The sequence below is a fragment of the Pogoniulus pusillus genome, chromosome 32 (assembly GCF_015220805.1).
Source record: "Pogoniulus pusillus isolate bPogPus1 chromosome 32, bPogPus1.pri, whole genome shotgun sequence".
In the NCBI taxonomy this organism is placed as follows: domain Eukaryota; kingdom Metazoa; phylum Chordata; class Aves; order Piciformes; family Lybiidae; genus Pogoniulus; species Pogoniulus pusillus.
Window position 1 is genome coordinate 13,224,611 of NC_087295.1, and position 22,057 is coordinate 13,246,667.

A 22,057-nucleotide genomic window follows, 5' to 3' on the forward strand; every position below is an offset into this window, starting at 1 on the left:
TTCAAGGCTTCCCAGGACAGGTCTGGGGTTCCCAAGATGGGTGCCGCAGGAGAACCTCTGCAGTGAATCTGAATGGCTCAAGTGGACCAAGGCCCCCACGCAGGTGTTCTGGCCACTCTGCTTAACCTCTTCTTAGAGCAAGTGTCCAGAGCCAGCACAGCCTGGGCACCAAGAGCACAGCCAGTCCTGCTTCCAGATCCCCGCACAGGCTTTCCCAGCAGAGTACCTGCGTGGGAGCGGCAGGAAAAGGCCTTCTGCTCCCCGTTCAACCCCGCAGGGGGAGGGGAGAGCAGTTTCACACCTTCACCTTTCCCCATTCAGCTATCTGCTGACAGAGGCAGGGGAAGGGAGTTTGAAGCGCTCCACCACACCACCTGCAGCAAACATGGGCAGGGGACTGTACTGCTTCCAGTTTAAGCTTCCCATAGACTCCAACTGTAGCTAAGAGAACCAGTGCAGTAACAGGAGGCCTTCTCCTCGCCCCCTGCTTTTGGAAAGAAAAGAATTCACAGAACTGCTCAGACTGGCAAAGCCCTTCAAGCTCCTCGAGTCCAAGCAGCAGTTGCACACTGACAAGGCCTCGACTAAACCACATCCCTCAGCACAACATCTCACCACCAGGCGCAGCGACAGCCACCAGGCGCAGCGACAGCCACCCGGCTGCGGGCTTCGATGGCAGAGCGTCCGTTGTGCCCTGCTCACACGTAAGAAAGGCAGAAAAGCCCTGAAGGTAGTTCAGGAGATTTTTATTGCTTTTACCAACTTTCTGAAACGTTACAAAAGAGAACTTCGTTCTAGCAGTGATTAAACCAACAAGGGCTGCATCTTTCACGTGAAAAGACAAGTCCGAGAGTTGTGTTTTCTGTATAAACTGGATGTTGAGTCTGCACTTGGGTTGATGTTCCCATTTGCTTCAGATTTTGTAAGAAAACATTACTGCAATTAGAAAAGCAGTCATCAAATCTGAGCAGGACGCTCCGTAATCATAGTTGAAACGGTATGAAAACCAAAAGGGTGGCTCAGCTACAGGTGCTGAAGCCTGGAAGACACCTTTGCATCACCAAGAACTGAGAAAGAACACGTAAATGAGTCTTGCTACTGAAGTAACCTAGGAAAGGTGCTGATTTTCAAACTACTTCATTCATTGTTCCAAGGAAATGTCAACCAAACTCAATACCAAAGTGCATCTCGAGATTAACTTCAAGGCCAACTACACCCATCTTACAAGGTCTTGCTAAAAAGGTAACAAAATGAAGTGGATTTCAAACGACTAAAGCAATTTGCTTGCTTTAGTAGCACTACTCCTGCGTGGACTCAAAAGCTGCGTGCCTCTAGTTGTTAAAGTCTGCTGGAAACAAATGACTGTTGGTAGAATCAGTTGAAATTCACACATTTCAACTCTACTTGATTTGTTTGACCTAGATGAATAATAAAAGCATTGCTAATTGTAAGGCTAAGAGGGAACTAAAATCACAGTGGTGTTCATCTGACAGCCTACCCTGAAAACCGCCAACCATTCCTCTTGCGGCGTGCGCAACACACGTACGTGACAATCCTTTAGCGCCACACAGGCGCTCCTTTGCTGCAGGTAGATCTCACAGCCTGTCCAGCCCATCCATGCTCAGGGCACAAGTTGGGAACCTACTGAACTGCAGGTGGAGTGAATTGTAACTTACAGGAGAAACTGCACTAAACACAGGGAAAAAAAATGACCAAGATGTTTGCTTGAAACACCCCCGCGCAGGGCATCAAACTCTACTCCAAAGCCTCACGGTGACAAACTTGGCAATTGGGAACGTTTCACTGAGTAAGCACAAACAGATGCATCACGGCTGCAAAATTGATCTGGGAAGGAATGAACTGGGGGCATAGGCAAACTGAACGCAAAACATGTCACTGAGAACACTGAGGTTTGCAGAGTAGAAGTGAAACGTGAAGGTTACGTTTTGACGTGATGGCAATTCAAATGGAGCGGTCAAAATGAAGCCCTACACTCTGTGTAAACATTCAGATTCATAAATAAGTTAGAAGAAATAAAAAGAGGGACTTCCTGAGGTGGCTCTGCAGGCAGGCACAAGGTGGCACTAAGTTCCATCCCAAGAAAGCAAGACATCAAAAAGAAGTGCAGGGCAGTTTTATTTTCCTCCAGATGTTGGAACGGGAATGTGTTGGTGTAGTCTTTACAGGGCTTAACCCCTGTGGAAAACAGACCACAGCCTGCCACTAAACCCAAATCAAGCAGAGACTGCACGCACTTATCACTGCTCTTCTGCATCTATTAAGGCAAAATGTATACCTATAGATAGTAAAGGACATCCTTTGTTGTTTGACTTTAATTCTAGGCATGATTTTGAAGCAGGTGTAAAATGAGCAGCCAATCACTTAAGGGGCTCACACACTTAATAGCAGATCTTCTGCTCTTCATATGGGGGAAAAAAGTGCAAGCATTATCATGCCACTGACTAAGAGCAATGGACTAAAGGTCACTGTAAACTACTCTGAAAGACTTGGTATTTCTGCTATCAGTGACAACTTCTACACAGCTACAATGAAATACTGTGACTAGACTTGGGGGGACTTTGGTTCTGTTTCAACTTAACATCCACTTCCTGTAATACTGAACAGAACTTAACCTTTCAGAAGGAGAAGCCAGATACAAGGTGTGCCTGACTTCCAGTACTGAGGAGTTTAAAAAGAGCCCTCCAGTGATTTGTGTCTTTGGAAGTTGCTGCAGGACTGTGAACATGAATACAAAAGTACTTTTGAACTAGAATCCCAGTAACCTGTGTTGTGTAAACTGCCCCAACTATCCTCCCTCTGTTGATTCAGCAAGAGCTACTTAGTAGTCAGTAACTGACAGGATGTGCAAAGTTTGCAGATGGTTTTGGGGAACCATTTGCTATAGCTTCACTGTATCTCAGTCTGACTGCTGGAGGGCACATACACAAGCTCCCAAAGAGCACATACACAAGCTAAGGCACAAGCTAGGCTACTAAGACAAAAGGAACATCTATATAGGTTATCCCACAGCACTGGTTTAACTGGTAATACAGACCTCACCTTCTTGCCACTGACCTGAACTTCTGCTGTGAGTTTGGATACCATTATTCATGTTGCTGTACACTATGACTTGCTTTCAATTAAACTGTCAGCTTCCATTACACTTAATGAGAACAGACAGTGGGACTTAAATGCTACTTGGAAATGTTTCTATTCATTCCCACTGATGGCTTTTTGAAACAGCCAATTCTCTTCTCTCCAAGTGACAACTGGCAGAAGAGCACCAAAATTCCACCTCAAGGGGTATTTTTCAGATTAACTCTGCCTTCCTCTAGAATCAGCCTTAAGAACTTCAGCCTGCTGGTTATGGTAAAGCTCCTCAATTTGCCAAAAGCAGAATGAAGCAAACAGCACCTTCCAATTTTAAATGAGCCCAGATTCTAATGAAAGCCATTGTAATGCCTTCAGAAAGGGCTAGTGGCAGCTCGGTAGGTAAAGAGATCACGGCAGAAATTAAAGCCAAAAAAAACTAAGCTGTAAGGCAAAACTGGTTTATAATAGAAACTGCAGGCAAGTGATCAAAATCATCTTTATACATAAAACTCTCAGTATTTCAAACAGGATAATACTAAACACTAGAACTTGAAAACAGAAGTACAAGAACCGTACTGACTGTACCTTTGTCAGTTTTCCCTCCCCTCCCCCCCGCCCCAAATCCTATCTACTTTAATATTTACTTTTTCAATTCAACTTATACAATAAAATTTTATACTAAAATAAATAAAATGTTTAAAAATAAGTTGGGGTGCTATCACATATGCCCTTTACAATGTAGGTCAGAACTGTACACATGAATGCCACAAGCATAATACCACTGATCAGAAAGCTCCTACATGCTGAAACTACAGCTAAGTTAATCAAATACACAGTAAGTTTAAAAATTAAGCATAAAAAAACCCCCAAACAAACACATTTTGATGAGCATGGGAAATAACCTAAAGATTGTGTTGTGAGGCTAAGTATGTCAGACTCAGCTTTGGGGATTCTGAGGATTGCTGGGGGGAAAAAAGAGAGCGTGGTAAGGATGTGCAACCACCTACACACTGAACTGCTGCCTGTAAATCCAATTGATAACTGTGTAAACATGGAGTGTCCAGCATGGCAAATACTGATTTGGGACAGGAACTACAATTCCTGCATTCATACTACTATCGGACAGTAATGAATTAAAACAAAACAAATGAGCAATGCAGCAGGAAGGGATCATTTTAAAGATCAGCTAACCACCTGATTGGGGGCTTTATGCCACTCTGGAAAACAATATAGACTGCAGAAAACACTAGCACGTAGTTGAGATGTAAAACAGTAGTTCTTGTCAACAGCACATTAATATTTGTTCTATGAAATCACTAAAAAGTAGTATACCCTGCAGACACACACACACAAAAAAGCAAGCAGCAGCAACTGCCTGCATAGAAAAAACACTTTTGTAGCATACATTATAAAACAGAGGTATAAAAACTGTAAGCAATGCAGAGCAGTAATCCTCAGTAAAAGCAGATGCAACCTGGGTGCAGGTATTGGGTACTGAAAAGATGCATTCAGGACAATCTTCCTATTTCAAAAGGTCCAATAAAATAAATAGCTGAAGTGTGATTGCCACTTGTAGGTGATAAAATGCCAGCCTCGTTCTGCAAACATCTCTAGGGTGCTCTAAGCAAAGACAGGATCAGACACAGGGTGGGAATCACACTTCCACGGGACAGCATCATACCCTAGCGGTCTACATACGCACGCAAACCTACTCCGCTCCCCTCGCTTCGGTCCTATAAAGAGGTCTCAGCATCCACATATTTCACCACAGGTGAAGGTTCCACAGTTATTGTCACACTGTCTGGTTTTTCAGGGCTGTTGGAAAGCAAAGAGGAAAACGTGAGGTTTGTTTCACTTCAGTGAAGGTTAACTTTCAAGCGCTTTATGCTTAACAGAGAATAATGCAAGTACTGATGCAGGATGTGTACACACACTAACATAAATTACTACTTTGAAAATCATCTATTTCTATTACATTCTGGTCAGTGTTAAATATTATGCAGAGAAATAAGCTTAAAGAAAGAAATCATCTAAAGGAATATCTCATCTCCAGATACCATTTGCAAAACCCCTCCTGAAAACCATCGAAACCACCTCCTGAAAACCCACACCCAAACCCCCTCCTGAAAAACCACACCCAAACCTCTCCTGAAATCCACTCAAATCCCTCCTGAAAATCCACACCCAAACCTCTCCTGAAAAACCACACCCAAACCTCTCCTGAAATCCACTCAAATCCCTCCTGAAAATCCACACCCAAACCTCTCCTGAAAAACCATAACCAAACCTCTCCTGAAAACCCACCCAAACCCCCTCCTGAAAATCCACACCCAAACCTCTCCTGAAAAACCATACCCAAACCCCCTCCTGAAAAACCATACCCAAACCTCTCCTGAAAATCCACCCAAACCCCCTCCTGAAAAACCATACCCAAACCTCTCCTGAAAATCCACCCAAACCCCCTCCTGAAAAACCACACCCAAACCCCCTCCTGAAAAACCACACCCAAACCCCCTCCTGAAAAACCATACCCAAACCTCTCCTGAAAAACCATACCCAAACCCCCTCCTGAAAAACCATACCCAAACCCCCTCCTGAAAAACCATACCCAAACCTCTCCTGAAAATCCACCCAAACCCCCTCCTGAAAAACCACACCCAAACCCCCTCCTGAAAAACCATACCCAAACCTCTCCTGAAAAACCATACCCAAACCTCTCCTGAAAAACCATACCCAAACCCCCTCCTGAAAAACCATACCCAAACCTCTCCTGAAAAACCATACCCAAACCCCCTCCTGAAAAACCATACCCAAACCCCCTCCTGAAAAACCTCCCAAACCCCCTCCTGAAAAACATCCAACGCCTGTGCCGCACACGCTCCCTAGCGTGGAGCAATGCCTGTGCCGCACACGCTCCCTAGCGTGGAGCAATGCCTGTGCCGCACACGCTCCCTAGCGTGGACACTGCCTGTGCCGCACACGCTCCCTAGCGTGGACACTGCCTGTGCCGCACACGCTCCCCAGCGTGGAGCAACGCCTGTGCCGCACACGCTCCCTAGCGTGGACACTGCCTGTGCCGCACACGCTCCCCAGCGTGGAGCAACGCCTGTGCCCCACACGCTCCCTAGCGTGGACATTGCCTGTGCCGCACACGCTCCCTAGCGTGGACACTGCCTATGCCGCACATGCAAGTGCTGAGCGTCCAGTCACAACTGCTGCTTTCACGACCCAAGCTCAACACTACCCAGGAGCTTGGCCAGTTACATATTAGCACTCCCTCACCATGAACTCTTCCACTACAATGCAAGTTTCGTCTTTGTTTTCTCATGTCACAGTTTTGTTTCCCTGACGCTTGCCTGCCGGTGACAGATTTGGCTGAAACGGATCACAGCAGCCTTTCATAAGCTGCATCACCCTGGCCTCTTCTCCCCTCTTTCCTGCATCACAACAACCATGCAACAGCTGCATTCTTAGAGAACAGTCCACAGATACCAGCACCTTTCAGTTACAATATTCCATGCGTTTGTGGCTGTTTCATGTAAAAATTCAGCCCTTTGTTCCTCTTGAGAGATTCAGAGAGACAGGGAAGAAACCAGGATAGGACAGCAAAATGGTTCTCTGCACACAGACTTGCTGTGATGGAGAGCTCGCTGAGAAGGCAGCAGATGCACATCAGCTTAGAGGAAGTGTTCCTAGCACCAAGGACTCCTGATCTGCCCCATCCTTCATTCAAGTATACTTTATACCCAGTAAATATAACATTTGACCCGGGTTTCATAATTGGAGATTAAAAATGAGCTGAGGAAAACCAACCAAACCAAGCCATAAAACCAGGAGACAGATCCTAGGGCAGCATTAACCAATACAGTGCTGGATTTAGCTTTTATTCCCATGGGCATGTGCAATGTTCAGGATCAAACAATTCCCATGCTCATATATACACCAGCAAAGCTTTTAGAAACTCTAAACCCATCTGAGAAGCATCAGATAACATTAAGTGAATAAATGGATCATAGTTTAAGCTTACTCTGATAAAATAATTCTAACTGAGTAAGGACTCAAAGTTTACCTGAAGAGCAAAAAGAAAATTCACCTCCCCCAGAAGTCAGTGCAGATTTGCAAACCCTGAATGCTCTTTTTTTTTGGGATACATTTCAAGACACACAAGTACAGTTATTAGCTGCTAAAGACAAGATCACAGTTAGGAAATGCATGATTAATTATAGCTACCTCAGGTTAGCTCTGGTTACTTTGGCATTCTCAGTACTCATGGCAAGAGCCTTCCACTGTGCAGTTTTGGCCATTTCATCTGATATGTTTACAACTGAGGGATCAACACTAAAGAACAAACATACTTTGTGGTTAGTATCCAGTACCTTGCAACACTTCTTGTCACTCATCATTTACATCAGTTGTGCCTTCATTCAGTATTTACTCAGCCACAAGTTGAATTCATCTCTTAAAAACGTGTTTCACAAAACCTTGACAGTTTAACTGGACCTGCATTAATCACATGGCATTGAGAACAGTTTTGCACACAGGCAGCACTAAGACATTGAGAAGCTGTGGGTGCAGAAGACAGGCTGGAGGGCAGGGATCCATCCAGAGGGACCTGGACAGGCTGGAGAGGTGGGCACAAGCCAACCTCAGGAGGTTCAACAAGATCAAGGGCAAAGTCCTGCAGATGGGTTGGGGCAATGCCAAGCACAAATCCAGGCTGGGCAGTGAGTGGCTGGAGAGCAGCCCTGAGGAGAGGGACCTGGGGGTGCTGCTGGAGGAGAAGCTCAACATGAGCCAGCAGAGCCTGGGCTGCAGCAGGAGAAGTGTGGCCAGCAGGGACAGGGAGGTGATTCTCCTCCTCTACTCTGCTCTGCTGAGACCCCACCTGGAGTACTGCATCCAGTTCTGGAGGAAATGGCCTCAAGCTGCATCAGGGGAGGTTTAGGTTGGCTGTTGGGAGGAAGTTCTTTCCTGCGTGGGTGTCAGGCACTGGAACAGGCTGCCCAGGGAGGTGGTGGAGTCACCATGCCTGGAGGTGTTTAAAAGGAGAGTGGCTGTGATGCATGAGGCTATGGTCTGGTGATGAAGGCTGCTGGGACGAAGGTTGGACTGGCTGATGCTGGTGGTCCTTTCCAGCCATAGTGATTCACAGTGATGAGATGTTGTGCTGAGGGGTTTGGTTTGGTCAAGGACTTGTTAGTGTGAAACTACTGCGTGGACTCGAGGAGCTTGAAGGGCTTTGCCAGTCTAAGAAACTGTGCTTCTGTAACAAGCTGCCTTCTAGCACTGAAGAAACTCCATCAGTGAAATGCCAGCACTCACTTTCCAGAAGACAACTGCTAACCCTGTCCTCATATTTCCATTCACAAAACGACCTTAAAAACAGCAGCCTCTAAAGATTTGTGGAGAACAGAAACCAAGGACTTCAGCCTTCAGATAACTAACCAACAGCTGCACACTTCAGACCCTTCCTGAGGAATCCAAGTGGCTGGTATGCACATGGCTCAACTGATGTGATTAGTTGCTTAACACTCAGTATTTCATGCACAGCAACACAAAAGTATTCCAGGAAAACTGACCAAAGAAGCTTCTTCACCTTGAGTACTGCTGGTCAAAATTGAGTCATCTGATCTGTTCAAGGTGATCATGTAAATTGACAATTAAGATTCAGTTTTAAAGAGCAATGCAACATGAAAACGCTACTATAGCACTATCAGGTACACCTTCATTACAAGCTCTGGGGGGAAAAAAGATTCAATTCACAACTTCACAGACAGCAAATTACAGCACAGGATATAAAAACACTTTAAAGATCACCAACACCTTTTTATACCTGTATTTTAGGGGTTTTACAGGAAAATCCAAGTTGGCTTCTTCATAGGCAAGATGAATACTTTCATTGTCCCCTGCTCGAAGTATTCTCTCTGCTTCCTGTACATTGTAAGGGAAATGTTTATGAAATCACTCACACAGGAGAAATCTAAGCAGCATCTCATGTTGACACTTTGTCTCCACAGGAGTAAGAGGCATTTCCCTGCAGGTACAGGAGTTCAATGCAAGAGATGCAGGTGCCATGGACAGAGGCACTGAGTGCATCCTCAGGATGTTTGCTGACCACACCAAGCTGCTGTGGTGCAGCAGCCAGGCTGGAGGGCAGGGATCCATCCAGAGGGACCTGGACAGGCTGCAGAGGTGGGCACAAGCCAACCTCAGGAGGTTCAACAAGACCAAGGGCAAGGTCCTGCATCTGGGTTGGGGCAACGCCAAGCACAACTCCAGGCTGGGCAGTGAGTGGCTGGAGAGCAGCCCTGAGGAGAGGGACTTAGGGGTGCTGGTGGATGAGAAGCTCAGCAGGAGCCAGCAGTGTGCACTTGCAGCCTGGAGGGACAACCAGAGCCTGAGCTGCATCAGGAGAAGTGTGGCCAGCAGGGCCAGGGAGGTGATTCTCCCCCTCTACTGCGCTCTGGTGAGACCCTACCTGGAGTACTGCATCCAGTTCTGGAGCCCCCATTAAAAGAATGACATGGAGATGCTGGAGTGTGTCCAGAGCAGGGCCAGGAGGATGCTGAGAGGGCTGCAGCAGCTCTGCTGTGAGCACAGACTGAAAGAGTTGGGGCTGTGCAGACTGGAGAAGAGGAGGCTCCCAGTTTGATTCTCACCACACACACTTACTGCTTTCTCCTTTTTCTTTTTGTCATCTTCTTTCTTCTTTTTACTTTCTGGCATCAGATCATCAAGCCAGCTAAGCTCTCTTTTGGTGAAACACAAATCCATGAGCTTTCGGATGAACGCTAATGCTAGAACCTGAAAAGGGAACCACAAATGGAATAATTTCTATTAAGTCACTGAAATGAACAAAAATGCACACACACTTGCAGGACATTCAGCCCTTTTTCTGTACTAGTTTTATCTTGCTACAGAGTTACACAAATTCCACTATTCACAACTGAACTGCTCATTTTCAAGCAATGCAAAAGTCACAGAATCACAGAATCAACCAAGTTGGAAGAGACCTCCAAGCTCATCCAGTCCAACCTAGCACCCAGCCCTGCCCAACCAACCAGACCATGGCACTAAGTGCCCCAGCCAGACTTTTCTCCAACACCTCCAGGGACGGCAACTCCACCACCTCCCTGGGCAGCCCATTCCAATGCCAATCACTCTCTCTGACAACAACTTCCTCCTAACATCCAGCCTAGACCTCCTCTGGCACAGCTTGAGATTGTGTCCCCTTGTTCTGTTGCTGCTTTCCTGGCAGAAGAGCCCAACCCCACCTGGCTACAGCCTCCCTTTAGGTAGTTGTAGACAGCATTGAATCATAGAATCAACCAGGTTGGAAGAGACCTCCAAGCTCATCCAGTCCAACCTATCCCCCAGCCCGAGCCAGTCAACTAGACCACGGCACTAAGTGCCTCATCCAGTCTTTTAGGCCCCCCCTGAGCCTCCTCTTCTCCAGGCTGCACACCCCCAGCTCCCTCAGCCTCTCCTCATAGGGTTTGTGTCCTTCTGTTTCAAAACAAATCTGCACTAGAGGTTCTTCCACATCTCACCCACTCCCTCCTTAAGGCAACAAAAGATTTTCTGAAGAGACTCTGGATGATGCACATGTTCTTGGAAAACTACTACCTGACCCAGCAGAAAACTTACCATCATAGGGAAGACAACAGCAGCTGCAGATGCTTTAATCACCCAGAGCAGAACTAGACAAGTGAGCTGAACGACTGTGAAGATGTGAACCTTCCAGAGCGGCACGTAACGGAGATAAATCAGGTCAGGCTGATGCTTGGCAGGCATTCCAAACAGCTTTATACGGTCAAAAAACTGCATTGGGAAACAAAAATCATCCTTCAGTTAATGATTTGCTTCTGGAAGGGAGTCAAAATTTGTAGGGAACTTGAGAAATGTTAAGTTCATCCCAAATCAACTACTAACGAAAGGCAGATGAGATTCAGCGGGGTGGGATCAGAAAATGCACTGCTCAGCTACACTGCTGACAGCTAAAAGAAGGGGCAATAAAGCACTGCATGGCAAGAGGAAATATTCCAGCATGATCCTTTGTACTACTCAGACAACATAGGCTAACTTCCACTGTTTCTCAAAGTAATGTCTTACAGCTTCATCCTTCCATTAGTATCAAACAAAAAGCAAATTGCTCAGTAAAAAATGACTTTACCTGAATGCCTTTTAATGAAGATACTCCCATGTAAAGAAAGACACCATACAAAACTGGCATTGGAATAAACTGAGGAGGGAAAACACACCCACAGAGTTATTGCTGGAATAAACATGGAATAATACTGCAGGCAATATTCATAGAATCATAGAATCAACCAGGTTGGAAGAGACCTCCAAGATCATCCAGCCCAACCTAGCACCCAGCCCTAACCAATCAACCAGACCATGGCACTAAGTGCCTCATCCAGGCTTTTCTTGAAGACCCCCAGGGACGGTGCCTCCACCACCTCCCTGGGCAGCCCATTCCAATGCCAATCACTCTCTCTGGGAAGAACTTCTTCCTAATATCCAGCCTAGACCTACCCTGGCACAACTTGAGACTGTGTCCCCTTGTTCTATTGCTGGTTGCCTGGGAGAAGAGGCCACCCCCCATCTGGCTACAGCCTCCCTTCAGGTAGTTGTAGACAGTAATAAGATCACCCCTGAGCCTCCTCTTCTGCAGGCTAAACAACCCCAGCTCCCTCAGGTTTAACATACAGAACATCCTACTCTTATGAAATGCTAAATTACCCTATCAAAAAACTCCCAGGCATGAGGAAAGCAAACAAAAACACTTACCTTTAACACAGAGGTCATGAACACTGACAGCCCCATCAGGACAAAAATCATCAATCCTGTCACTCGCTGCTCCCGAATTCCCAGGAACTTTGGCTGCTCTCCTGGGGCTGAGCATTCAGATTCAACCTTAAGGCTGTTAACATGACTTATAGACAGGACAGTTGCAGCAACGAACCACGGTAACCCCATGATAGAACATATTCCCAACATGACACCAACCATGAGTAGGTCAAGATGATAACCACAGCCTTTCTGAAAAATGAAGCAAAGAAATCATGGGATAAACTTCTTTTTAATCAGATTTGTAGCTTGGCTGGTACATAAATCAGGTCATTTCAGAGCACCCACAACATTATATTGTACTTCATGAAGTTGATACATACATTTATTTAGCAGCCATTGGCAGCGTTGCCCAAACTTGCAGAATTTGGCTTACACAGCATTAGAGTTTGGGGAAAAATGACTTTTACCTTCAGCTTGTGCTCTTTCCTGTTTATAATAACAGCTGTTATTTGTTGATCCATGAAAATGAGAATGGTACAGAGTAAAGCAGGGATAGCAGCTACCAGAAGTGTCCACCAAGGATTGGTTCCAAGAGGATCTATGAACCATCCTCTGTCTTTTCGGGTGGGCTGGAAAAAAAAAAGAGGTATGAAGAAGAAAAATTAACTAAGGTAAAACTGATTTCTTGCTATGAGCAGCTGCAGTGACCCCACTAACAGTCTGAAGGATGCATTTAGAGTTTTCTTCCTGGTGGCTCTGGCCAAAAGACTTCTTTAGCTGTTACATATGCATAAAATAGTTATATTTAGCTGTTACATGTGCATAAAATAGTTACATGAATAAAAACTTTCCTTTCTTTCTGCACATTTGCACAGAAGAATCATAGAATCAACCAGGTTGGAAGAGACCTCCAAGATCATCCAGTCCAACCTAGCACCCAGCCCTGTCCAATCACAGAATCAACCAAGTTGGAAGAGATCTCCAAGATCAGCCAAGCCAACCTATCCCCCAGCCCTAGGCAGTCAACCAGACCATGGCACTAAGTGCCTCATCCAGGCTTTGCTTCAACACCTCCACGGACAGCGACTCCACCACCTCCCTCGGCAGCCCATTCCAATGCCAATCACTCTCTCTGACAACAACTTCCTCCTGACATCCAGCCTAGACCTCCCCTGGCACAACTTGAGGCTGTGTCCCCTTTGTCTGTTGCTGGTTGCCTGGGAGGAGAGTCCAACCCCACCTGGCTACAGCCTCCCTTCAGGTAGTTGTAGACAGCAATGAGGTCACCCCTGAGCCTCCTCTTCTGCAGGCTGCACACCCCCAGCTCCCTCAGCCTCTCCTCATAGGCTTTGTGCTCCAGGCCCCTCACCAGCTTTGTTGCCCTTCTCTGGACACCTTCCAGCACCTCAACATCTCTCTTGAATTGAGTAGCCCAGAACTGGACACAGCACTCAAGGTGTGGCCTGAGCAGTGTTGAGTACAGGGGCAGAATAACCTCCCTTGTCCTGCTGGCCACACTGCTCCTGAACTGTTTCCTTTCCAGTGACATGATATAAACAGAAGCTTCTTCTGTCAGATGAGACATACATTCAAAACAAAAAAGGGAGATTGCTTCAACCACCACATCCTAAATTAAAAAGATCTATTTGTTTCTACACAATTCATTGAATTGTAGAATCAGTCAGAGTTGGAAGGGACCACAAGGATCAGCCAGTTCCAACCCCCCTGCCATGCCCAGGGACACCCTCCCCCTAAATCAGGCTGGCCAGAGCCTCATCCAGCCTGGCCTTAAACACCTCCAGGCATGGGGCCTCAACCACCTCCCTGGGCAACCCATTCCAGCCTCTCACCACGCTCAACAATTCCATTGTTATACTGTCTATGAACTTAAAAGCATTAAAAAAAAATTAAGTTTCTTTTCCTTACTTCAAATTTCTCTGGAACATGAAGTTTAGGAGAAGGTACTCCCACCAGATAGTCAATTAAAACCATGATGACTATGGTCAGAAACACTGCAAAGTCACTGATGGTAGAACGCACCTAGAAAGAAGAGAGTCATGATTAAATCTTCACCATGATGATTTCTATGTATGGAAAGACAGTTCTTTTCATTCATTCACAGAATCAACCAGGTTGGAAGAGACCTCCAAGATCATCCAGGCCAACCTAGCACCCAGCCCTAACCAATCAACCAGACCATGGCACTAAGTGCCTCATCCAGGCTTTGCTTCAACACCTCCAGGGACAGTGACTCCACCACCTCCCTGGGCAGCCCATTCCAATGCCAATCACTCTCTCTGACAACAACTTCCTAACAACATCCAGCCTAGACCTCCCCTGGCACAACTTCACACTGTGTCCCCTTGTTCTGTTGCTGGTTGCCTGGCAGAAGAGGCCACCCCCCACCTGGCTACAATGCCCCTTCAGGTAGTTGTAGACAGTAATAAGATCACCCCTGAGCCTCCTCTTCTGCAGGCTGCACACCCCCAGCTCCCTCAGCCTCTCCTCATAGGATTTGTGCTCCAGGCCCCTCACCAGCTTTGTTGCTCTTCTCTGGACATGTTCCAGCACCTCAACATCTTTCTTGAATTGAGGGGCCCAGAACTGGACACAGCACTCAAGATATGGTCTGACCAGTGTTGAGCACAGGGGCAGAATAACCTCCCTTGTCCTGCTGGCCACACTGCTCCTGATGCAGGCCAGGATGCCATTGGCTCTCTTGGCCACCTGGGCACACTTAACTCTATGAATAATGAAATCTATTTATACTGCAGTTATACTACACCACTGGACAATCTATATTGAAACAGGAGCACCTGCATATTTGCTGCCAAAGTTAAGATACCTGTCAGCATACCATGAAGTGGCACAAGTACTCTGCACAACTGCTTCTGCAGTTATCTCGTTTAGAAGTGAGCTACTGCAAGAAGAAAATCACTTTTTCCTCATCCTCCTGTCCCCTCAGCCCTACCAGGAAGCTGTGCTTCTTGTAGCTTAATTCAGTAACACCACTGAGTTGCTCTGAAGTCAATATTCATTCATTTTAATATATAGGGGGAGGGTAACTTGCAATGAGAGCCAGGTGGTCAAACATGACTTTATTCCTCTCCAGAAGCTGAATGGTGTCAGGGCCCTGGGCTGTGCTGAAATGCATTTTGTGGTGAAGGACTGTTTAAGAAATGGAATTGACTGCCCTCTCTTGGACTTTATGATGCTGAGAAACATGTTTTAGCATTGGCAGTATTGGGTTGACAGCTGGAATCAATGACCTTGAAGGCCTTTTCCAGCCTAAATGATTCTAGAATCATAAAATCAGTCAGAGTTGGGAGGGACCACAAGAATCATCTAGTTACAACCCCTTGCCATGCCCAGGGACACTCTACCCTAGAAGCAGGCTGCCCACAGCCTCATCCAGCCCAGCCTCATCAACCACCTCCCTGGGCAACCCATTCCAGCCTCTCACCACTCTCATGCTCAACAACTTCCTCCCCACCTCCAGCCTGAATCTCCCCACCTCCAGCTTTGCTCCATTCCCCCTAGTCCAGTCACTCAACCACCTCCCTGGTCTGTCATTGTAGAGATGAGCTGATGTTATAAAAGATCTAACTGCTTTGCTCTGGCTAGCAGAAATGAGTTGTGCAAATCAGTTGAAGGATAATCACTACATTAGCTTATGTTTGCAATAGCAAACACTCAAGGAATGACTCTGAACCTGTCAGAGATTAGCAGCATGGAGAAAGCAATCAATTGTTTGGCACATTTAGGAGAGGGTAACAGCAACAGTATTCTCTCCAAATGATACCTGGCAATAGAATCATAGAATCAAGCAGGTTGGAAGAGACCTCCAACATCATCCAGGCCAACCTAGCACCCAGCCTTAGCCAATCAACCAGACCATGGCACTAAGTGCCCCATTCAGGCTTTGCTTCAACACCTCCAGGGACAGCGACTCCACCACCTCCCTGGGCAGCCCATTCCAATGCCAATCACTCTCTCTGACAACAACTTCCTCCTAACACCCAGCCTAGACCTCCCCTGCCACAACTTCACACTGTGTCCCCTTGTTCTATTGCTGGTTGCCTGGCAGAAGAGACCAACCCCCACCTGGCTACAGCCTCCCTTGAGGGAGTTGTAGACAGCAATGAGGTCTGCCCTGAGCCTCTTCTTCTGCAGGCTGCACACCCCCAGCTCCCTCAGACTCTCCTCACAGGGCTGTGCTCCAGGCCCTTCACCAGCTTCACTGCCCTTCTCTGGACACCTTCTAGCACCTCAACATCTCTCTTGAATTGAGGAGCCCAGAACTGGACACAGTACTCAAGATATGGTCTGACCAGTGCTGAGTACAGGGGCAGAAGAACCTCCCTTGTCCTGCTGGCCACACTGCTCCTGATCCAGGCCAGGATGCCATTGGCTCTCCCATTAATATAGGGAGACAGACTATTTGAGGGGCTTCTAAGGCTTATATCTTGTAACACAGAAAAGTAGAGAGCAAGCACTGAATGTTCTACAGCCAATCTCCATTACTGTTTTTAATTAGGTAATCTGCAGGTGTTAATTTCTCTTCCTGATTTCAAAGAAATCTGTCAACACAAAGGTCTGATGCAGAATAGGGAATTTAACTCCATTAAGATATACTAATATTTATCACAAGACAAGAATAGTCTCTAATCAGAATTACCTTAGTTGGGAAATAACGTTTGGTCTTGAATTGCTTAAAGAAAGAGGAGAGGAAAAATGTTGTAAAGAATAATATGACAGACCAGAAGAGAACATCTGGAATATATGGTCCATGATGGCCACAAGCTGATCCACGAAACACACCATGAAATTCTAAACATTCCTGCAAAGAGGGAAAAAAAAACTCCTTTAATTTCTAGGTTCTATTCATTCCTTGCATTCAACATGTTACTAATATGAAACATTTCATAGACTCACAGAATCAAGCAGGTTGGTAGAGACCTCCAAGCTCAGCCAGTCCAACCTAGCACCCAGCCCTAGCCAATCAACCAGACCATGGCACTAAGTGCCTCAGCCAGGCTTTGCTTCCACACCTCCAGGGATGGCAACTCCACCACTTCCCTGGGCAGCCCATTCCAATGCCAATCACTCTCTCTGCCAACAACTTCCTCCTAGCATCCAGCCTAGACCTCCCCTGGCACAATTTGAGACTGTGTCCCCATTCACTGCTAGAAACTCACTTACCCAAGCCCCTACACTGACTGGTTGAGCATGACAAGAGGAACAGAAGAGTTAAAATCAGTGTTAAAGAAAACAGGGCAGGTTGAAATCACGAAAGAAAAGAGATGGAAGGTATTAAGTAAGAGCAGTACTGCCTGGGTGCTTCTTTTTCATACATACAACACACATTTATATGATATATATATGTATATGCACACACAGAGAGCTTTTAGATACAGAAACTGTGAGGTTACTCCAAGCTCTATTGTCCACAGACTTCTTTTTACTTTTCTACATAAAGCACTGAGATTTCCCCCACTATTTCTGTTGTGCAGAACACCTCCTTCCAAACTGAATGTCTAGGCTAGAATGTATGGATATTACCATTCCCTGCTACTAACTCACTTACCCAAGCCTCTACAATGACTGGTTGAGCATGACAAGAGGAACAGAAGAGCTAAAAACAGTGTTAAAGAAAACAGTCCAGGTTCAAATCAAGAGAGGAAAGAGATGGAAGGTATTAAGTGAGAGTAGTACTGCCTGGGTGCTTCTTTTTCATACATACAACAGACATCTATATGATATATACATATATTTATATACATACACACACAGAGCTTTTAGATACTCACAGAAACTGTGAGGTTACTCCAAGCTATATTGTCCACAGACTTATTTTTACTCTTCCACACTTGCAGAGTTTCATTGCTGGGTTTCTCAGGCTCAGAACACACACATCTGAAGGGAAGAAAAAAAGAAGACATGTTTTAGGTTGAATGTGGCAAATGCAGCAATCTGCAGTGACTTCAAAAACTCTGGCAAGTTTAAATGTGTTTGGTCCAGTTTGTGACAGAGGCAGAGTACAAGGTGACTCCTCAGATGGAGGGGTCAGGCAAGATGCTTGTTTCATACCCTATTCCCCACTGGGGGAAGAGATTAATAACATAGCAAGAGGGGAAACCAAAGCAATTATAAAAGGCCAGGTCTCACATGGCTTTGTGGTAGGAGTTAAAGCAGGGAGCAAAACAAAGCTGAGGGCTGTGGCATGTCCTGAAACTCCTGGCACTAAACCAAATGTTGCACCTTCCTCTCTCCACTCTCACTGCTGCTGCAGCAGAACACCAGTCAGGTGGCAAGGGTCAGAAAACAGCACAGCATCTGCCAGATCAGTGACTTTAACATAGAATCAGTCAGGCTTGGAAGGGACCACAAGGATCATCTAGTTAAAACCCCCCTGCCATTGGCATTCAGGTGCTTGCTGAACTGTCCAGTGGTGTCCCAGAGCCACTGAAAGAGAAGGATTAGCAGCTAGGAAAGGAAAAAGTTAGGAAGTAAGCATACTTCCACCAAGCTGTGTGGTGCAGCAGACTCACTGGAGGGCAGGGATGCCATCAAGAGGGACATGGACAGGCTGCAGAGGTGGGCACAAGCAAACCTCAGGAGGTTCAACAAGACCAAGTGCAAGGTCCTGCAGCTGGGTCAGGGCAATGCCAAGCACAAATCCAGTCTGGGCAGTGAGTGGCTGGAGAGCAGCCCTGAGGAGAGGGACTTGGGGGTGCTGGTAGATGAGAAGCTCAACAGGAGCCAGCAGTGTGCACTTGCAGCCTGGAGGGACAACCAGAGCCTGGGCTGCATCAGGAGAAGTGGGGCCAGAAGGGCCAGGGAGGTGATTCTCCTTCTCTACTCTACTCTGCTGAGACCCCACCTGGAGTACTGCATCCAGTTCTGGAGCCCCCATTACAAGAAGGATGTGGAGATGCTGGAGTGTGTCCAGAGCAGGGCCAGGAGGATGCTCAGAGGGCTGCAGCAGCTCTGCTGTGAGCACAGACTGAAAGAGTTGGGGCTGTGCAGGCTGGAGAAGAGGAGGCTCCCAGGTGACCTTCTTGTGGCCTTCCAGGATCCGAAGGGGGCTACAAAAAAGCTGGGGAGGGACTTTTTAGGCTGTCAGGGAGTGACAGGACTGGGGGGAATGGAGCAAAGCTGGAGATGGGAAGATTCAGACTGGAGGTGAGGAGGAAGTTGCTGAGCATGAGAGTGGTGAGAGGCTGGAATGGGTTGCCCAGGGAGGTGGTTGAGGCCCCATGGCTGGAGGTGTTTAAGGCCAGGCTGGCTGAGGCTCTGTGCAGCCTGCTCTAGGGTAGGGTGATGGTTTGGGTGTTCCCTGCCCCCCCACACTTTAGAAAAATCACCCAGACTAGGCTCAGTCGATCTGGAAACTGAATGAAGCTATTTACAATCTAGACACAAATATACAAGGTAAAAGGTAATACAGAAACACAGCAGCCCTCCCAGAAACCTGAGTCCCCAGGAGGGTTTTCTCAACCACCCTTCCACCTGCCTCCTAACCCTGTACCTTACCCAAGACTTTGCCTTACAATCGAGGTAGTCTGGAGAGTAAGCCAGGGAGGTTAGGAAGCAGATGGATTAGTCACACAGATAGCAGGTTAGGTTAGAGAGAGAAGTGCAGCCCAAAGCCCAGAGCCAGAGCGACTCTGTTATCTATGCCAGACAGTGATTGGCATTGGAATGGGCTGCCCAGGGAGGTGGTGGAGTCACTGTGTCTGGAGGTGTTGAAGAAGAGTCTGGATGAGGCACTTAGTGCCATGGTCTGGTTGATTGGCTAGGGCTAGGTGCTAGGTTGGACTGGGTGATCTTGGAGGTCTCTTCCAACCTGCTTGATTCTATGAAATATTCAATTCCACAACGTGCTGAACAGAGTTTTCCCTGAGGTTTCTCACGCCTGCACCAACCCAAACGTTCCCCCTGCACTTTTACAGGGGCACACATGACAGGTTAGCACATGGAATGCCTCCATACCATAACCATGCATTTTACTACCAGGGAAACGTGATACTTACGAATACAAAGTCAGTTTATCCAAGTCATTGTGCATATTGAAGGCATACACTTCTCCCAAATGAAAAAGCTTCTCCAATGCCTCATAAATAAATATGATGCATATAAGAGCTGCAAAAGCTTCCTCAGTAAATCGAGTGATGTAACACACAAGGCTGCTGGCGTCTGTGGCTACCAGCACTATGCATAAAAATGCAGTCCACAGACCAATGCTAGTGCGCAGAGAGAGGTATGAAAGATCATAATCCCTGTGTGGAGAAAGAGACAGAAGTGTTAACTGAGCCAAAAGCCAGTGATCCTATGGGCCAAGCTCCAGAGGCACTCAGTGCTTTTCTCCTCCTTGACCTTAACTATGAAGGAAGCTGAAACTTTTCTGCTGAACCAAAATAACACTGCCAGGGTATTTCTAGGATTGAAGGTGCAACTACCTAGGGTTGGGAAGCATCATGGAGATGACACTTCTAGAACTATCTAGATGCTTTCTAATAGAGGGCAGAGCAATCACTGTTTACCTCTGCAGAATTCAAACACCCACACACAGGGGCAGGAAAACATTTAGGCCCCAGCCACTTCTAATCATCTGTTTTCTCACTAAGGCTTTGCCAACCCACATCCTCCTCTCTGTCTCTTGCCTCATGTTTGCATCTTTACAGGCATGCATGTTTAAAGCACATCTGCTTTCAATCAGAGCTATTCTAATAGGCTGGGAAGTTAGGAAGTGCATCAAAACCATCACTTACCTGCAAAACTTAAATAATATCTTTTCAAATACTAGAACTGGTCCGGTGCTCCCCAAAATAGTAAGAGGTTGCCCAGCAAAAAGAGAATAGGCAACCCCAGTTAATGAGGCTCCAAAGAGAGATTCTATTGCACTCTGTTTGGGGGAAAAGAAGCTGTTATAACTAAGCTGCCCTTCAGGTGAAGCATTTAGCATCACATCTGCATACAGCTTAAAACATACATTAACTTGGAAACAAGACAAGATGCAAAAACATTGCAATTAATACTGACATTGGAGACAGGAATAAGCTAACACAACTTTGCAGTGGCAATACCACAGGGTTAAAAGATTCTTAAATCTTGACTCCTGAAAAACATAAAGCCACCCAGAACCATGACAAGAAGTTACTACTCCTGTTAGCTATAGAGGAAAAACATATCAACAATTACTACATTTCTGTTTAACAAAGTTACTCAGCACCTGGCTTAGGGAAAGAATTATCTGTGTCTGCAAAGAAAGATTTAACATACCTGTACCAAAAACATGCTACAGTGTGACAGGCCCTATCAAACCTCCCTCAGCCCATCAAACAGTACAAAAGGCAAAACTAACAGGCAGAGATGCAAGGGAAAGTAGTGAACAGTAGTGGTTTATGTATGCATGACACCAGAAACAGATGAGAGGAAAGCAATGTCCCACATGGTAGTGCATTTGTTTTCATTCTATCTCAGTTCTAGAAGTAGATGTTTTACTGTAAGCTGTTCTGCTTTAAATAAAAGGCTAAAATGTACCTCAAAAGAGGGGGGCAGGACTTTTTAGACACTAAAATGATTATAGTCACTTGAAAATATTTAACTTGCACCATTTACAACTGCTAGAAAAGTCATGGATCACAGATTAATGGGCTTCTGGTGGAATTTAAGGGTCTGCTATTTTGCAGTGATGTAGTCCCATGAAAACAATGTTTATTCAAACTTAAATCTCCAGGAAAATGTCTAAAATTGGGCAAAACAGTTTTTAATAGCCCCAGTTCAGCAAACATGAACCCTTGGTTCATTACATCAGATCAAAAAAGTGCATCTATGGTCCCAGTCTCTCGTTCTAATACCTTGGAATTAGTGCTTCTGGTTAGGCAATGCATTAAACCTTGGGGCTCTCAGAGTGGCAAGGACAGGAGTGCTGTGGAGGTAGGTGAGGAAAGGTTTCAAACACAAGTTGTGTACCTTACAACGTCAGCTACTGCGCTTGAACATGCGTGTAGTGGTTTAAGGCTTATTGGAATATTCTACTAAGAGAAATTAGATCACTGACTGTAAAAGAACATCATGATAAAGCCTGTGTCAATCATTGGTTTGATAAGTGGGATAAAAAATCAATATATAAGCAATTATTTCTTCTTTGATATGGACACTC

General features: G+C 46.1%; 1 protein-coding gene across 1 annotated transcript in view; it reads right to left on the reverse strand.

Moving 5' to 3' along the window:
* Positions 1-729: 729 nt before the first annotated feature.
* The window catches only part of SLC4A7 (solute carrier family 4 member 7), a 110,504-nt gene continuing 89,176 nt past the window's right edge, over positions 730-22,057 (reverse strand). The window contains exons 14-26 of the mRNA XM_064169811.1: positions 20,664-20,797; positions 19,926-20,171; positions 17,700-17,805; positions 16,568-16,729; positions 13,816-13,929; positions 12,357-12,518; positions 11,887-12,138; positions 11,267-11,335; positions 10,741-10,914; positions 9,766-9,897; positions 8,927-9,024; positions 7,324-7,431; positions 730-4,908 (exon numbers count right to left, since the gene is read on the reverse strand). Of these exons, the coding sequence (XP_064025881.1) occupies positions 4,827-4,908; positions 7,324-7,431; positions 8,927-9,024; positions 9,766-9,897; positions 10,741-10,914; positions 11,267-11,335; positions 11,887-12,138; positions 12,357-12,518; positions 13,816-13,929; positions 16,568-16,729; positions 17,700-17,805; positions 19,926-20,171; positions 20,664-20,797 (1,839 nt within the window). The 3' untranslated portion in view covers positions 730-4,826. The remainder of the gene's footprint in view (positions 4,909-7,323; positions 7,432-8,926; positions 9,025-9,765; positions 9,898-10,740; positions 10,915-11,266; positions 11,336-11,886; positions 12,139-12,356; positions 12,519-13,815; positions 13,930-16,567; positions 16,730-17,699; positions 17,806-19,925; positions 20,172-20,663; positions 20,798-22,057) is intronic.